Here is an 18,086-nt window from a genome sequence, read left to right on the forward strand (position 1 = left end):
AGTCAGTACAGACGACTGTTGCTGCTGCTTCTGATGGTATTCTTACAGAGAAGATACCTAATTCATATTTGCTGACTGCAAGTTCAATGCCTAGATTTCAGGGAGTAGAGATATTAAAACAACCATTGTCTACCATCTACTAGAGTAAGTTTGGTTTGGGCTAAGAGAAGGGATGGAAACCAGCCTGCAGGCATATAGCAACTGGCATTCACCAAAGGCCCAGAAAGCCCACATTCTAAAGTCTTCTTCAACAATAGAACTATATCATTCATTACTTTGTAACCCCCAATGAAGGCATGGGTCCAGGAAAATTCATCAGTGGCCACTAAGAAGACTAGGTAAAAACACGATGGGGTACTTTTCTAAGGAGAGTTCTGGCTGACAACACCCAAATTCACTGATCAGTTTTACCACCACTGAAGTCAGAACCAGTGAACAGCATACGCCTCCAGATGTGAAGCAATAAGAAACACACATCACACCTAGGAAAAAGTCTAGCCACACCAAAAAGGTATTTACATACACACACACGAATATCCACAATCTAATTGTCTCTCACCAAAACAATAGTTTTCAGGAAATAAAGAGGATCCAGGGACACATTAGACACCACCAGTCTGCCAACTCTAGAATATGAAAAATTCTACAAGACCAACCACCCAAGTTCTTCAACAAATAAATGGCATGGAGGGGAAAAAAGGTATATATGTGACAGGGAATAGTAGCAAGGAAGAAGTATGTTATAGAATGCAAAAGACAAGTTTCAAACTGCCAAAGCCATTTTTGAGAAAATCAGGGGGAAATGATCAAGGACTGGATACCAGAATGGTGGTGGTTTAGTCACTAAGTCGTGTCCAACTCTTGTGATCCCCATGGTCTGTAGCCTAGCAGGCTCCTCTGTCCATGGAATTCTCCAGGCAAGAATACTGGAGCGGGTAGCCATTCTCTTCTCCAGGTGATTTTCCTGACCCAGGGGTCAGACTCAGGTCTCTTTCATTGCAGGAAGATTCTTTACTGACTGAGCAACCAGGGAAGGTGGAGGATATTAGAACAGCTATTTTTATTAGGTGTGATAATGATGCCTGTTAGAGATATACATTAAGATATGGCACAGGTTAAATGGAAAAAAAAAGTCTAGGACTTGCATTGAAATATTCCATATACAAAAAAAAAAAACTACACAAAAAAACAAACATACAAACCAACTGAAAGTGGGAGTAAAGAAAAGATTAAACAAGAATGTCAAAGCATTGATCATGGAGGAAGCTGAGTTGTAACTCTATATGGCGTGTGGCATCAGCGGGCAGCCCTGTCCAGACTGAGAAATTCCAGCTCCTATCCAGGTCAGAGCACCATAGCTCAGAGTGGGCACTGCTGGGCCACCTGCACCAGTCACCAAGGAACCTGCTTACAATACAGCCTTCCAGGCCTGACCCCAGACCTCCTAAATCACAACTTCCTGGAGTGGATCCTGCAAATTTGCATTTCGATAGGCTCTTGTGGTGATTCTGATGTGTGCTCAGACTCAAGAGCCACGGGAATAGAGAGCCTTGCCATGATCACCACTTGACCCAAGCCAAGAGGGCATCCAGGACTAGCCTCTCATCTGAGGAAGGGGTAAGCATCTATCCAGAGCCTGAAGGAGCCAGACCAGCCTCACAGCGCTAATTCTCCAGACAGAAAGCGGCAGCTCATCCCCGCCGCACCCGCTCCACCGGGTTATTTTCAGATACTCCTGCAGACCCTTGAAGGTGACTACAGACAACCCCTTTGGCCTTGAGCATGAGGACTCTGGAGGACCACCTCTAACGCCTGATAGCGCCACTCAGGTTTGGCTCCCTCCCCTCCAGGGTCACCCTCATATTTTTATTCCTTCCACCATGGATTTCCCATCTGCCATTCCCCAGGCCTCTGGCCTTTTCTTGCCGCATTCCAGGCCCACACACCTCCAAAATTCTTGCCACACCTGCCTGGGAACCATCAGCTATGGCCCTGCCATGCTTTCCCAGTATGCTTCTGCTCTCTGCCTAGTGAAAGGTACGCCAAAGCAGTACCTGTGAGGCTGGGGCAGCCCTAGGGACAGGACACTTTCAGCCTTCTTCTATGACTGAGGAACGGGGCCGGCAGTCACATCCACCTCATCCTCTACCCTCGCCCAGACCTCACCCTCACCCTCCCCATCCCCTTGCTGCGCCCTCTGCCACTTTTCTCCCTCTAGCCAGCTCTAAACTCTGGCAGGGATCAGAGCTGGGATCAGACCACCTGGGATCAGAGCTCTTCTGGCAGTTTCCTCTCTGGGTGTTCTGCGAGGAAGACCATGGATACACTCTCTATCCAGCTGCAGCAGGATTCTGAATCTGGGGTCCAGTTGTCTGGCAGGTCCCCCACCTCCCTGATCTCTTCCCTCCCTCCTGGCATCCCCAGCTTACCCGTCCTCTGGTCCGATTCTTCCGCTTGGGAATATCCTCTTCTAAATCCTCTTCTTCATTTCCTTCTTCTACATTTTCATCATTTTCTAAAACCCTCTGAAATGAGAAGAAAATAGAAACATTGAGAAATAAAGCACAAAGGAGAAAATCCTCAGAGGGTAATGTTGTGTTTTGTTGTCGTTATTTTTTTTTTTTATTGTCGTTGTTATTTTTTAACACAGTGAAGATGCTGCCATGGCTAAGCCTCCAAAATGCTGGCCAGGAGTTGGGGCTCCTGGCGATACCGACCCTCTCTCCCAAGACCCTTCCAGCCAAGTCCTCTCAGAACACTGACCTTTTCAACACTTTTTGCCCCCAAAGTGTTTTCTAAAAAGAGAATAGTAAGGGTACTCTTCTATGTAGGCCCAAGATGTCTGGTCAAAACTTCAGTTCAGTCACTCAGTCGTGTCCAACTCTTTAAGACCCCATGGACTGCAGCACTCCAGGCTTCCCTGTCCATCACCAACCCCTGGAGCTTGCTCAAATTCATGTCCATCGAGTTGGTGATGCCATCCAACCATCTCATCCTCTGTCTTCCGCTTCTCCTTCTGCCTTCAATCTTTCCCAGCATCAGGGTTTTTTTCAAAGCTTACTTTAATGTAATTTTCCCTTTGTTCCTCAAGGGCCACCTCAAAGACATGAAAATACATCTCTCCTTTCCCTGGCATTCTGGAATTCTGCACAGTTTGATGAAAACAAGTAACTTCCTATCCATCTGACCAGAATTTGACATGAATGTGTTATTCCTCATCTCCCGTTGTTGTGTTCTTTTAAGAGAAATGGATTGTCATTACAGCACTTATAGTAGAGCTTCTATTTAATCCTCTCTCTCCAATAGCCCTGCAAGTCATACTGTAGCAGAGAAGCCAGCTTCCATTGTACAGGTAAACAGACTGAGGCTGAAAACAGTTTCGACTGCTCAAGATTATACAACAGAATCCACAAGTAAAGCAAGGTCAGGTTCATCAGCTCAGTGTTTCCATTTCTCTCCTAGCTCTTGTGTCTGAGAATTCCAGGGCATATTATGATACTTCTTAGAGGACCTGAGCACCTCGCTCACTTGGTGGGAGGCAAGAAAATGGAAACCTGTATCTCCAGGTTTAAGGGAGGGATAAGAGACTAAGGCAGAGGACCAGCCTCCCCTCCCCCAGGGTAGAAGTGGGATAAGGGGAAGGGGAGCCCATGGATTCCATGTCAGGGGTCCTAGCAGCTTCTTTAAGCTCTTGTGTGACCCTGGGAGAGTCATCATTGCTTCATGCCTCAGGTTCCCCAGTTACAAAATAGGAACTCATTCATTCAGAGAATCAACAAACATTTATCTAGGGCTGACTACTTGGTAGGTGCTGTCCTAGATCAGCCACAGTGTGGCTACAGACCTGGCCCCAGTGGACTCTCCAGCCTAATGCAGGGAAAACAGATTCAAACAGCATACATAACCACATAATTACAACTGCTATGGAAACAGAGACAGACAAATTCAAGGTGCTGTGAGAGGCTGTTAGAAAGAAACTTTACCTTATCTGAGGTCAGGCAGGGCTCACCTGAGGAAGTGAACAAAGGGTGTTGAGACGTAAAGGATGAACAGGGACTAACCTTGGGACCAGGGACTGAGGGGAGAAGAGGAGGGAAAGAATTCCAGGGAACAGCACGAGCAGACACCCAAAAGCAGGGAGGTGAACATAGCTTGTCCAGGGAGCACGAGGAGGCCAGTGTGACCAGCACTCAGTGGCTCAGGGAGAGATTGGCATAAGATGATGCTGGAAAGGTGGGCGGGCACCAAGTCATACAGGACATTGGCATCCACCCATCCTATGGTGATGGTGTGACAATCGCACAAGCTATGAAAAGGCTTAGAAGGCAGCAGGCATGGTACTGATTTCTAGTATCACCATCACTGTTCAAGGGGCCTCCTGGGCCATGCCCTTGGCTTGCCGTCAAAGCAGGAAGCCCAGGGTGAGTTTCCAGTGACCTTCTCCCACTGCCTTCTTGTCAGAGAGTTCCATTCCCATCACTGTGGTCAGGATATTGCTAATTAACCAAACTCTCCCAAAGAACTCAAAACAGGTATCGTAAATCTTTCTCTGGCTTCTCTACCAGGTTTACATGGGAAGGCATCAGCTGAGCACTGAGGCTCTCTGGGCCAGCCATAGACACCTAACAGAGACGCAGCAGCAGCAGCTGGACACGACCTCTGGCCCGCAGCTAGGGAAGGCTGGTCGCGGCCCAGCGCAAGCAGCCCAGACTCTCTGCACCTTGGCTTCCTGAACCATCAGGGGGAACACGGGCGGGACAGTGACAAGCCAGGTCCTCCGCAGGCTTCAGTGAAAAGATGTGGCATAAATGCAAGGTGTGCTGTTGCTGTTTGTAGAGGCACCTTGCAAACTTCCTGGGTGTTGAAGTCATTTAATCATGGTAAGTTCCGAGTGTCTTGACTTTAAAGGTCATTGCCTCTGGCATCTCAGTGCAAATCTGACTCCATTCGAATTTGTTTCATTATGAAGGAGTCTATTACCCACCATATAGACTCTGGGTTAGAAGGCAAAAGCTGGGGAAGGCCGTTGCACTTGTCCCCAGACACACTGCACAGTCTCAATGTCTGGGAGGAAACTGACTTCTCCCTCCCTCTTCCCATCTGCCTCCCTGAATCTCTAGACCCTCTGGTCTGAGCTTCGGGCCTCACATGTGACAGCGGCGTTTCCCGTGTTTCTGCATTTCCTACGACGTGGCCCTGACACCAGATGCCTCCCTACACAGCACAGGAGGAGCCAGGAGCTCCTCACAAACAGAACTCGTATTCGGAGCTCAGGAAGCAGAGGGGGCATCCTGTACCAGGAGAGCAGGGCAGTTGTGTCCAGCTAGTTGTGTCAGCTCACCCCCCCGTGACATGCCTACATTCCCTGGCCAAGGGTATTACCTGGAAAACAAACACGTTTTCAAATAACTTTTCTCCCTGAGACTCTTAAACAGTCTTAACGGTGATGATAATGATTGTAATTGTGCTTTTTGACTTTTTTTAAAAAGGAGGAATTTGTTGTTGTTGTTGTTTTGCATTTCAGAGGAATTCTTCTTTAAAGACTCTGGTATCACTAGTTGGAACAGTGCAAAATTCTCCTAGCTGATTTCCCTTCTTCCACTGCAGGCCTGCATCCAGTCTCCTTTCCACACAGCAGCCAGACAGGTCTTTAGGAAACACAAATTCACTGCCCTGGTGAAAACCACTTGAATGGCTTGCCTTTTCATGTCCCATGAAATCATGAGTCTCCTCCAGGTCTGGCCTTGCCCACCTCTCCAGCCCTATCCTGGGCCCTTCCCTCCCTGAAACCCTGCTCCAGCCACACCAGCCTCTGTTCTTTCAGTGCAATGAGCTCAGATCTATCATGAGAACTTCAAGAGCACCATTCCTCCACCCAGAAAGCCCTTCCCCAGGTCCCTCGCTTTGCTGACAGCTTCTCCTCTCACAGGACTGGGGGATAGCCCTTGTCTCCCTTAGGACACCACCTAGAATCTGTCCCTCCTCTTAGATTGAGTCTCTGCACTCTGTTCTTTTCATGGCACTTATCCTGAAAGGCAGCTATTTGACTTGTTTACTTGCTTTCCATCTATACGTCACACTAGAATATAAGCATGAGAGGTGAGGACAGATCTCTCCTTGGTTTCCCTGTTTCCCCAGAACCCAGCACAAGGCCTGCTCAGAGGAGGCCCTCAATAAATTTTGGTGGAATGAATGAATGAAAGGAAAATGAACAAAACAGTCCATTTGCTACATGCATACTTTATTTTAATAAACAAAGTCAATAAAAACATGTACACTCATCTGGCTTTTGGTCCTGGTTTTGGCTTCTCGCACAGCGGATGGCAGCCCCGTGCTCTGCACACAGTAGACTTTCCGTTTACAACAGGGATGAGGGCGATGATGATGATTCAACAATGACAACCTGCACACTGGCCTGATGCTGCCCGAGAAGGACTCACACTCATCTCCAGCTCAAAAAGGAAAGGGTTGCCTATCACTGGAGCATCAAGACTTCTGGATAATGGTTCTGTCACCCTCACTGACTTGGTCAAATTACACTAACTGCGCAAAAATACTCTTAACCGGCATTACAGATGGGACAGACGGTGACTTCAAAGACCTAAAAGTCAAAAAAATGGGGTATAATACATGAAGAGTAAAAAAAGAAGAAGAAGAAAAAGAAAATACTAGGTGCTCTAAATGCCAGGGGTAAAAAGAGAACTAGGGGGTGGGTGTGATCAAGAAAGGCTTCACGGGGAAGGTGCTATTGGGGCTGAGCCTAATAGATGGGAGGAATTTGTACACGTGGTGATGGAAGAAAAGGTTCGCCAGATAAAGGGCACAGCATGACCAAAGGCATGGAGGGAAGAAGGCTGGAGAACAGAGGGAGTAAAGGAATCGTGGGAAATAAGCCTGAAAACTAGGTTAGGAGCCGAGAGAGGAGGCCCAAGAAGATAACACTCATCATTTTGCATTTATTTAGCAGGAAACAAAAGCATGTTAGGTCGAGCTTTTTAAACAAGGGTATGATACAAGCAGAGTTGTGTTCGGGGATGAAAGGTCAGCTATCAAAGCAGGACATGGAGAGAGGATGGACTGGGGATGGCAACTCACAGGAATCTGTTCACTCGTGCATCCACGCAATGAATATTTATTGTGTGTCTACTGCAGTCCATGGGGTCGCAAAGAGTCAGACACAACGGAGCGACTGAACTGAACTGAATTGAACTACTATGTGCCAGACAGTGTTTAGGCTTTGAGATACAAAAGAGGTGCAAACAAGATAAACAAGAGATTTCTGCCCTCGAAGAGTTTACATTCTGTTGGAAACAAAAACAGAAAACAAACAATAGGATAATAAATTAGTAAATTATAAGTTATGTTAGATGATAAAACCTATGGGGAAAAAGAAGAGGAAAGCAGAGTAAGAGAATGAGGACTGCTGGTGGGTGGGGAGGACACAGGATGTGATATTACATTCAGCGGCCAGGGGAGACTTCACAGAGCAGAAGAGACGGGGGCTGAACTTGAAGAAGGTGAGGGTGAGAGCTGAGCAGATGTCTGGGGAGAGGACTTTGCAGGCAGAGGAAGCAGCCAGAGCACGGCCAGAGGTGGGGCGTGCCTGGTGTAAGAGTGAGTGGCAAACGATCGGGGTGCCTGGAGCCGAGTGAGCGTGGAAGAGGAAGCAGCAAGTCAGAGGGAGGGGAGAGGACGTGACTTTTACTCGGGAGAACAGGGACCAGGGCAGGGCTCTGCACACAGGGAAGGGCCCCTGTCAGTCATCAGCAGGGGGCTACTCAGAAACCAACAGCAACAGTTCAGATGGGAGAGGTGAGAGCGTGGACAAGGGCAGCTGCAGGACGTATGGGGAGAAGAGCTCCCCTCTGGATTTGCGTTAAGGGAGCCGTGGACAGGATACCTGATGAATGGATACTGGGTGTGGGAGAAAGACAGGGGTCGAAGACGACTCTAAGGTGTGTCAGACAAATAAAGGTTTGCATCAATAAGGATCTTTACTAGGGCTGTAACTCTGAGAAGCCGTGCTGTGACGACCAAACAGAAGAGACTCGACCATCCAGCATTCTTGCCTGGAGAATTCTATGGACAGAGGAGCCCGGTGATTAATTGCTGAGGCTCTAGATAGAACAGAGCCTGTTCTCTTTTGGGGCTTCCCAGGTGGCGCTAGTGGTAAAGAACTTGTCTGCCACTGCAGAAGACTTAAGACACGGATTTGATCCCTGAGGCTGGAAGATCCCCTAGAGAAGGAAATGGCAATTCACTCCAGTATTCTTGCCTGGAGAATCCCATGGACAGAGGAGCCTGGCAGGCCATAGACCATGGGGTCTGCAAAGATTCAGACACAGCTGAAACGACTTAGTACATATTTATCTGAAGGCAGGAATGGCAGAGAAGACCACGTACATGGACTCATTCAATGCCTTTATTGCGACCTGACTCTGCTGGACTCATGCAAGGCCCCAAGGGTTCAATGGTGAACACGACAGCCCCATCCCCAGCTGGACAGATTCCCCATGCTGGCGGTACTTACAAAGCAAACCAAACATGTAACTGGTAGTCATTTAATTACCATGCTAATCAATTAGTACATGAATATTAAATTGAATGCAAAATTAATAATAAAGATGTAATTTTATAGCCATATATGTGTACAACATAAAATATAAAATTTTAATGTAAAGTATAAACATGACTTAATTTTAATAATCTCATTATGCTTAATTATTAAAAACTGGTATTTCATATTTATATTAATTAATATTATTCCAACGTGCCAACAATGAAGACTCAAGAAACATAAAGAAGAACAGAGTGACCATTATAACGCTACATGGTGACCTGCCTGGTGACAGCCTTAGCCAGGCTGTGCACAGAGGGTGGTGGACACATGAGGACAGGAACCACCAAACCCCCCTGGCAGGGGGCGGGTGACCTCTAAACTGGCCTTGAAGGAGGAGTAGCAGGGCGGGGGAAGAACAAGGTGGCCAGTGAACTAGAGCGGGGGAGGATGGGGCGTGAGGCAGGGGTTGGGGGGGGACTCCCCGGGAGGCTGGCTCCTGTACAACCAAGCTTTCTGCTGCTGGCGCCCCGCCAGGGTGAAGACTCGGTCAGTCTTGCTCACTTCTGTGTCCCCAGGGCCTAGCACAGTGTCTGGCACACACAGGCTCCCAAAGTCCATTTTGAGTGGATGAACGGGGAGGCCAGCTTCCCAGCAATGGAGCCTTGGGGCAGTGGAGATGCAGTCCTGGCCCTGGAGAGGAGGCCCCAACTTGGGACTGCAGTTCTAGAGGCAGGGTGGTGAAGCTCGGGGTCACCGCCTCCCCCACCAGCTACCCCACAAGCACAGAAATACCTGTATTTCCTGGATGTTCTCTTCCTCCCTGGCATCCACCTTCTTCTCCACTCCCTCACCGCGGAGCAAGGCTTCCAGGGTAGTGCTTTCTGAGGTGAACCCATCCTTCTTCAGGGGCAGCTCCACTTCTGAAAAACAGAGAAGCAGCGTCAGCCCACTCAGGACAGGAAGGACAGGAGCGACAGGAGCCGGGGGGCCCTTGAGGGCAAGCAGGAACCGCAGCATCTGAGAAGGACTTTAGACGGCCTGCATGCTCTCCTCCTGGCCGAACGCAAACACTGGAGTCAGGTCCGGCTTTTCCGTCTCCAGTTCCCAGTCTCTAAGCCAGAGCCCACCCCTGCCTGCTCCCTCAGAGACAGTGGAGGCTGGGTAGGAGGGACACCTGATGGACACAGGGTCAGACGGGCAGGGTCTCTCTCTTGCTTCCGCCACTCTCCGACCCTGTGACTTTGGATGAGACATTCAAGGACCACCCCCCCAGCCCTTCTTTGCACATCTACAAAGTGAGGGTGACAATGCCCAACCCCCCAACCAGGCCATTTTGTGGAGCATAAATGTGTTCCTTCACACTGAAGCACTTTGAAAACTCTAAAGCAGTGCACCAGTGTTGGCCTCAAGTCTTATTATCCTCTCCCTCCAGGCCAACTCTCATCTGTCAGCTCCATGACCTCCTCGCGGCCATGCTGGCTGCCCAGCTCCAGTCTGCTCTGTGAAAAGCTATTTCAACCTCAGAGAGGCTGTTCTAATCAACTCACCGGGGAAGTAAAGGCCTCTGAAGCCCAGGGAAGAAACAGAATGAAGGAGCGGATGCCTAACAGGCCGCCAATCAGCAGCCAGGAGCTGCAGTGCCCACACGTTGGAACGTGTGTTCTGAAGACATCAGAGTTTGATTGGTTTCCTGGGGCTGGAGGTCATGGGGCCACCTGAGCAGTGGTAACCAGAGCCGGCCCTGCCCATGAGAGAAACCAGAGAGAGACACTGAACCCCCTTTCTCGAGAAGTCCTCCCGTCTCCTACCCAGAGGATGGGTGGAGGTCTTTTGGTCAGTTTGTTGTTGTTGTTGTTTCATTAAAAACAGAAACCTCAGGAACAGGTGATCACACTCAGACTGACTACAAAAGATCCCTCCAACCCTCTCTTTGGACCCTGTACCTCATACCCCGGACCCTGCAATTAGATGCAAGGTCCCAACCCTCTCTCAGGAGAGATGGGGCAAGACCACAGGGTGAGGTGCCCCAGCAAATGGTCAGGGGAACCAATGGCCCATCTGTATGGAGACCAGTGTGGGGACTATTCACAGAAGAGTGGACAGGAATGAGGGGACAAGGAATGGGGAAGCACCCAGGGGAGTTAATGGTAGGGAGTTATGAGCATTGCTGTTCCTGGAGGGACAGAGAGAGCATATTTGCAAGACCTGGACAGAGCCTGGGCAAGCTCTCGTGTAGGAGTTCTGTGAGCCCGTGGGCCAGAGAATCCAGGCACACACGCCCAACCTCTGTCTCCTTCCCTCGTCTTCCTGCTCTGTCCTCCCATTGGTCAACCTCAACCGGAAGCCAGAGGGCAAGGGAACCTCACTGATAAAGCCACTGAGGTCAACTTCCGGGGGCACAGGGCGGTGCGAAGAACAACAAAAAGCAGATCTAGGGGAGCAAATGGAAATAACCAGGACAACCAAGCCATGTTCCACTGGGCTTTGTATGGGTGTACTAAGTTGCTCAGCCATATCCAACTCTCTGTGAGCCCGATGAACTGTAGCCTGCCAGGATCCTCTGTCCGTGGGAATTCTCCAGCAAGAATACTGGAGTGGGTTGCCATGCCCTCCTCCAGAGGATCTTCCCGACCCAGGTCTCCCAAACCGCAGGCAGATTCTTTACCATCTGAGCCACCAGGGAAGCCCTTGGGCTTTATTTTCCCTCAAACGAAACTCCACCTACCCCTTCTGTCTCCTCCACTAGAACCAGATGCAGGCCGATCAGCCCACAAGAAAGGGCGCTCGAGCAGCCGACCGAAACTGAAGAAACTCACACGCACGTGTGACCAGACCCCAGGAGATGATGATGGGAAAGAGAAACAGTATATCAGATAATATACTTAAATATATAATATTATATAATATTCTTGAAAGGTAAGGTCTTTGGCATTTTTCTTACCAAAAAAGGCAAGCAGAGGGTTCACTTCTATCAAGAAGCACTACCACCAAGCCAACCACCCCTGAAACTCATTCACCCATCTATTCATTCTGCAAATATTTACTGAGCACCTGCTATGTGACAATCACTCCAGGTTCACAGGAGATGAACCAAATAATGACCAATCCAGCTTTTACATGGTTTACAATCTAAAAGGACAGACATTAAGCGCTAAGTACAAAATAAACATGCAAAGGGTGATGAGTGCTATGGAGGAAAACAACAGGGTGAAATATGAAGGAAGAGTATGGTGCTGGGGGCGGTGTGGGGTTGGGTATCTATTTAAGATCAAGGCTTCAGGGAAGGCCTGTGTGATGAAGTTACGTCTCAGTGTCAGAAAAATAGCCAACCGTCTGCCTTGATGAGTTCAAAGTGTGCAGCTCTAGAGTCTGCTCCAATGACACATTAGTCTTTCTCACAAGTCAGGAAAGGCTTCCAAACGTCTAATCTCAAACAATTAAAATGTGTTGCCTCATGCCCTGTCCTCAGCCAAAAGAGAACAGCTGTTCACCATCCTTCAAACTTATAAGAATCATATATACATTTATATATATATATGAAGTTCATATTTTAGTATCCCCCTCAGCCTTCTCAACACTAAATAAATTCTATTTCCAGAACTGCACAGTATTTTACAGTTGAGAAGGCCTTACAGATCATCTGCTTTAATTATCTCATTTTATAAACGAGTCACCCGAGGCTCAGAAAAGTTAAGTAACTTCACCGGGAGCCACTCAGCAGGACAAGAATGCAGCCAAAGGATCTTTCCTAGACACAGTAAAAATGGTGATGAGAGCCCCACTCATTGTATTAGTAGTAGATTGCAGGCTCAGCCCCAACGAGCACTGATGTGTTTATGTACACGCAGAATCCCTGGTGGTGGTGGTTTAGTCGCTCAGTCGTGTCCACTCTTGTGACCCCATGGACTGCAGCCTGCCAGGCTCCTCTGTCCATGGGATTCTCCAGGCAAGAGTACTGGAGTGGGTTGCCATTTCCTTCTCCAGGGGATCCTCCTGACCCAGGGATTGAACCCGGGGCTCCTGCATTGCAGGCAGACTCTTTACCGACTGAACTACAAGGGAAGATAAAAACACAATCTACATGTGGTAAAATGCCTGGTAGGTAGTAAACACTCACTGTGTCAGCTGTTACTGCCGTGTATCACTTAATCCCCACCACCACCCAAGAGGTGAGTACAGTTATCATCCCATTTCAAGATAAGGATGCTGCAGCTTAGGGAGACTTAGAACTTGCCTAGTATCAGAAAGCTGGTCAGGGGCCAAATCCCACTTTAACCCCAGTCTGCCTCAGAACCCATTCACCTAATTGCGAGTCTGTATGAACTTCACCTTGCCTCGATTTGGTCCTTCCATGAAAAGTCTTTTTCCAAACCTTTGTGCATGTTCACTGCATCCCTAGACCCTCTCCACAGTTTTCGCGTTTCAAGATAAAAGGCAGACCTTTGCTGAGGCCGAGGGCAGGTCTGTGTCAAGGTCTTAGACTGTGTTCTATGTGAACATCTCTGTGGGGTATTCACCCAGCACAACAGTACTGAACTCATAGAGAATTTTCCGTCACTGGTAGACTTTCGCTTCCTCCTCCCCCTGCTCCTTCTTCCTCCCCTGCTAACTATTCCTCCATCCTGCTTTCTGATCATTCAATCCACCTTCTTGGTCCTCTGGTCCTGGCCCTCTGAGATGGGCGCAAGGTCAGAAGCAAGAGGGAGAAGAGAAGCAAAATGGGAAGAGTTGAATGGGCTCTCCTACATTTGAAGAGCTAGAAAAGCTCCCCAACAGCATCCAGAGTCCAATCACTTCATGAGAAATGTGAGGCCCAGAAAGACAGAGACCTTTCCAGGGTCACAGAGAAAGTTTCCAAAGTATTTAATCGGCTCATAGATGTTCTGCTTTCAGAAATCCCTGAAGTCAATCCCTGGCTTTGCCATGTTTTAGCCAAAGGACCACAAGCTGGTTACTTCAACCTCTAAGTCTCTGTTTCCTTATATGTTAAATGGGAATTATCACAGTATCTATTTCATAGTGTTAGCACGAGAATTAAATGTGGTAATATATCCCATAAACAAACTCTGAAAAGATCCCCACAAAAACTAGTATGGGAAACAGTGAGGAAAAGAGGCTATCAATTTTTTCTTCACCCTTTTCCTATTTAAAACTTAAGATTCCAGAGACACAGATGTATTGAACAGTCTTTTGGCTCTGTGGGAGAGGGCGAGGATGGGATGATATGGGAGAATGGCATTGAAACAAGTAAATTATCATATGTGAAACGAATCGCCAGTCCAGGTTCAATGTATGAGATGGTTGCTCAGGGCTGGTGCACTGGGATGACCCAGAAGGATGGGTTGGGGAGGGAGGTGGGAGCGGGGTTCAGGATGGGGGACACATGTACACCCATGGTGGATTCATGTCAATGTATGGCAAAACCAATACAATATTGTAAAGTAAAATAATAAATAAATTAAATAATAATAATAATAATGCAGGCTCAAAATCAAAAAATAAAAACAACTTAAGATACAAAATTAGATCATATATGTAAAGAGCCTGGGGTGTTCTAAGCATCTTATAAATGCTATATGTTATTATCATTGAAGTTTGAATGATTCTGACTTAATGGCACAGCAACACAGTCAAACAGAAATATAATGCAAGCCATTCATGTAATTCTAAATTTTCTAGTAGCCACATTTATAAAAGCAAAGAGCAACAGGTGCAATTAGTCTTGACATCCATTTTATCTAACCCAATATATTCAAAACATTATCACTTCAACATGTAATCCATATTTTTAAATTACCGTGATAGTTTACATTATTTCATTCACATTAAATCTTGGATATCTAGTGTGCATTTTACAGTTTCAGCACAACTCAATACAGATTGGCCACATTTCAAGGGTCCCATGGCCACACGGGACTGGTGGTTACCCTATGAAACACTACAGGTTTATAGCATTAAAAACAACATTTGTTAAAATTTTGCTTCTCAAAACTGTGAGGACATTTTAAATACAGTTCTTAGCATTGTCTACCTGATACCCTTCTGAGAGTCATTCCTGAACAGCATTCTAGCTGACCCCTGGCAAACTCTGGTTTCAATGCACTATGGGTAAAGCCCACAAGGTCACAGTGACAGGCTAAACAGTGCCCTCCCCATAAGGCAGCAGAGGGTACATTCCCTGCCTCTGGACCACGGGAGGTCCCAGCGTGAAGGCAAAATAAAGTAACAGGTCCAAGCTCTTACACAATGCACGTCCTAGACACGCTCCCTATGGAGCCCGTAGGGACATCATTGATTCAGTTTTATTCTAATACAGCTCATCTGGATATAGGGTTTAATAATTTTTTAAAAGCGTATTCATTTTGATCCTTGCACAAATATGGGGACCACATAACCTGACAGGAGCCATCAAACACTTAACATTAAAAGAAAATGGTCTAAAACACACACACATAATTCATCTTTAAATTAGCCTGATTTTATACACATGGATATAAACCCATGGATCGTTACTCTCTCCAGAGCGGCAGCAGCTGTCACCCAAGCCAGCCGCCTCCCCGGGCCCCCATATGCAGCTTTGCCTCCACTTCTAATTGGGAACAGAGATACTCCTTGGGTGACTTCCAGCACGATCCATCACACCAGAGACAGCTTCTGTGCAAACCGAAGCAAATCGGTTTCCAAATAAGAAAAAACCTCTTAGACAAACAAGGATTGAAGCATAGAAGTCTTTTTAAGAAAAGAAAAAGAAAGAAAAGAACAAATAAAAGCAAAACAAAACAAAAAAGTCACCAGTGAAGAGCAGTGACTTCTCTCCCGGGCTGTGGACGGGGCAGCCATCCTCTCAGGTTAAGATCAAAGCCACAGACTTTTGCCATAGGTGCCCCAAGCCTGCCACCCAACGCACCAAATGCAAGGCTTCCACTGGGTTGTTGGAGCCACTGAGCTCATTAACAGGATGCAGGCAAGATGAACCCGAAAGTGCAACACGGGAGCGTGGTGAGTAATTAAATCCCAGGTCATTTAAAAATGCAAACGCTTGGATGTCACGGACTCATGGAGCCTCTGACTCCTCATGCATTTTTTTTTTGGCTTGGGATGGAGGACTGGGAACCTGAAAGTCATATATGGATTATAATAAAATATGCCATATAAAAAACAGATTAAGACAGTTCTTCTTTGGGGAAATATACAAAGAGGGGAGCTGTCTGTTAGCTGTCGAGTTTGCAAGAGATAGCATCTTTGGGGAGGCTGTGCTCTGCCGACAGACAGGCTGCCCCAAGGGAAATCGTGGTGAAACACCCCGACAAGCCACATCCATCCATCCATCCATCACGGGCTCTCTCTGACGCAGGAGCCTGGAGATAGAGCCATGGTGCAAAGGAGGGAGAAATCCCACAGACAATGGCAGACAGCCCTCCTGCTACATCATGAGTGCTCAAATTTTTTTTCCCCACCTGACTCTAGTTTTCTGTAAAAAATACAAATGTGCAGTCTTCTATTCTGGTTGCTTATTATTTTGAGGGGTTAAGCTCATCACATTTCCTTGGATTTATACAAGGAGCAAAATGTTTAAGAATCATTATTTCATTTATGCCCACCAGACTCTCAGGCTCACGGGGAAGGAGGAGGAGGGGATTGCTATCACTCACCCCATGGGGGAGGATACTGGTGGGGACTGAAGCCCTGATTTCCTGAGATGGTGATGGGCCCCTGGAATCCATCTGCTCATTCCTCAGGGGTGCCGTTTTCTTGGCTGTGTTTGACTCCCTGCTTTGTGATTCATAAAGCTCAAAATAGATGAGGTTTACAATGAGGACCCATCACCCAGGCTGCGCCCTGCAGGTCCTTGTTACCAATTGTTTTAGAGGCCCAGGATAGCCACGCCACAGGAGGGCTGATCATGTCCCCCAGAAGGCCTGTGGTCCCCACCCTCTGCTCTGCCAACCCACTCACCCATTGCCAACATGCAAGGATGAGCCCCTGGAAGCAGCACCCAGAGGTCAGCACCATAGATAAGCAATCTCCCAACTCTGAGACACAGGAAACACCCACACTGTTGAAGGAAGCTCACCACTCTGCTGGTTAGCGGACCAACCAAGTTGATACAACTTAGCAGCAATGTGAGGGAGGGGAAGGACAGCGGGAATGGATGGAGTGATGAAATGGTTCAAGGGAATACTGATCACTGGAAACTGCAAGCCATCTGGGGTGAAATCTCAGGTCTCGTACCCTGTACCGCACACTTGGCCTTGCTCTCCTCGTCCGCAGAACAAAGTCCACTCCCCAGTGTTGTTATGGGGCTGTATGAGGTCACGGACATAGACTGTCTGCACAGGGAGATGCTCGATTCATGAGAGCCCCTCTTTTTCACCTCCTAAAGTCTCCCTCTCTTGCACTTCTAAGCAAAACTCCTCCCCTTCTAACACACTCAGACCATCAGATGTGATGAGAAACAGCTCCCCCCACCTGGACATGGGCCCAGGGGGAATGGAAGTGAAGAAGCCAAGTATGGAGCAGAGGACAGAGAGGCTGAGGGTGGGACTCGGCTCGGAGCTGAGATGCTGCTCTAGTTTGGGGGGTGGGGGTGCGAAAGGGGAATGCGTACGGAAGATTTGGAGACCACAGCAGAACCACATGGATGAGCCTGTGCTCTATTCATTAATTTGACAAGTAATTATTGAGCATTTACTGGGTACCAGGCTCTGTCCTAGGTGCCGAGGACATGGCTATGAACAAGAGACAGAAATTCTTGCCCTCGTAGAACTTATATTCTAGTGACATAGAAACAAGACAGAAAATAAACAAACAAGACCCATAGAATGGCAGATGGTAATCATTGCTTTGGAGATAAACAAAGAGGGGGTGGGGGGGACAGCGATAGGGGAATCTGGAACATCAGGAGTGATGGGAGGATGGGTCCATGTTTAGATGTGTCTGGAAAGCACTAACCTGAAGGAGCTGGGAGGGGGCCACACTGCTCATCAGGAAAGGATGTTCTAGGCAAAGAAGCCAGCACAAAAAGGCTCTGAAGCTGGGGTCTGTCTGCCCAGAGCACAGTGAGCCAGGGGGAGAGCAGGAGCCCAGTTCAGAGAGTGCTGGGACCTTGAAGGGCTGTGTAGGCCTCTGCAAGAATGTTTATTCCCTTGGACTGCAAGGAGATCAAACCAGTCAATCCTAAAGGAAATCAACCCTGAATATTCATTGGAAGGACTGACGCTGAAGCGCCGGTACTCTGGCCACCTGATGCAAAGAGCCGACTCATTGGAAATGACTCTGATGCTGGGAAAGATTGAGGGCAGGAAGAGAAGGGAACGACAAAGGATGAGATGGTTGGATGGCATCACTGACTCAATGGACATACATTTGAGCAAACTCCAGGAGAGAGTGAAAGACAGGGAAGCCTGGCATGCTGCAGTCCATGGAGTCACAAAGAGTCAGACACAACTGAGCAACTGAACAACAATAGCTTTTGAAGACACTGGCAGTTTCGAGCAAAGTGTGACAATATGATGTCTATATTTCA

The 18,086-nt window shown here is 47.8% G+C and overlaps 1 protein-coding gene across 5 annotated transcripts in view; it reads right to left on the bottom strand.

Moving 5' to 3' along the window:
- The window catches only part of DPF3 (double PHD fingers 3), a 289,836-nt gene that overhangs the window by 121,083 nt on the left and 150,667 nt on the right, over positions 1-18,086 (bottom strand). For all 5 annotated transcript variants that reach the window (XR_011488366.1, XR_011488365.1, XM_070469583.1 and 2 more), the window contains exons 4-5: positions 9,353-9,480; positions 2,430-2,525 (exon numbers count right to left, since the gene is read on the bottom strand). Coding sequence is in view for 3 of the 5 variants with exons in the window: in XM_070469583.1 (XP_070325684.1) it covers positions 2,430-2,525; positions 9,353-9,480 (224 nt within the window). In the remaining 2 variants the exon portion in view is untranslated. The remainder of the gene's footprint in view (positions 1-2,429; positions 2,526-9,352; positions 9,481-18,086) is intronic.

The sequence above is a fragment of the Odocoileus virginianus genome, chromosome 6 (assembly GCF_023699985.2).
Source record: "Odocoileus virginianus isolate 20LAN1187 ecotype Illinois chromosome 6, Ovbor_1.2, whole genome shotgun sequence".
Taxonomy (NCBI): domain Eukaryota; kingdom Metazoa; phylum Chordata; class Mammalia; order Artiodactyla; family Cervidae; genus Odocoileus; species Odocoileus virginianus.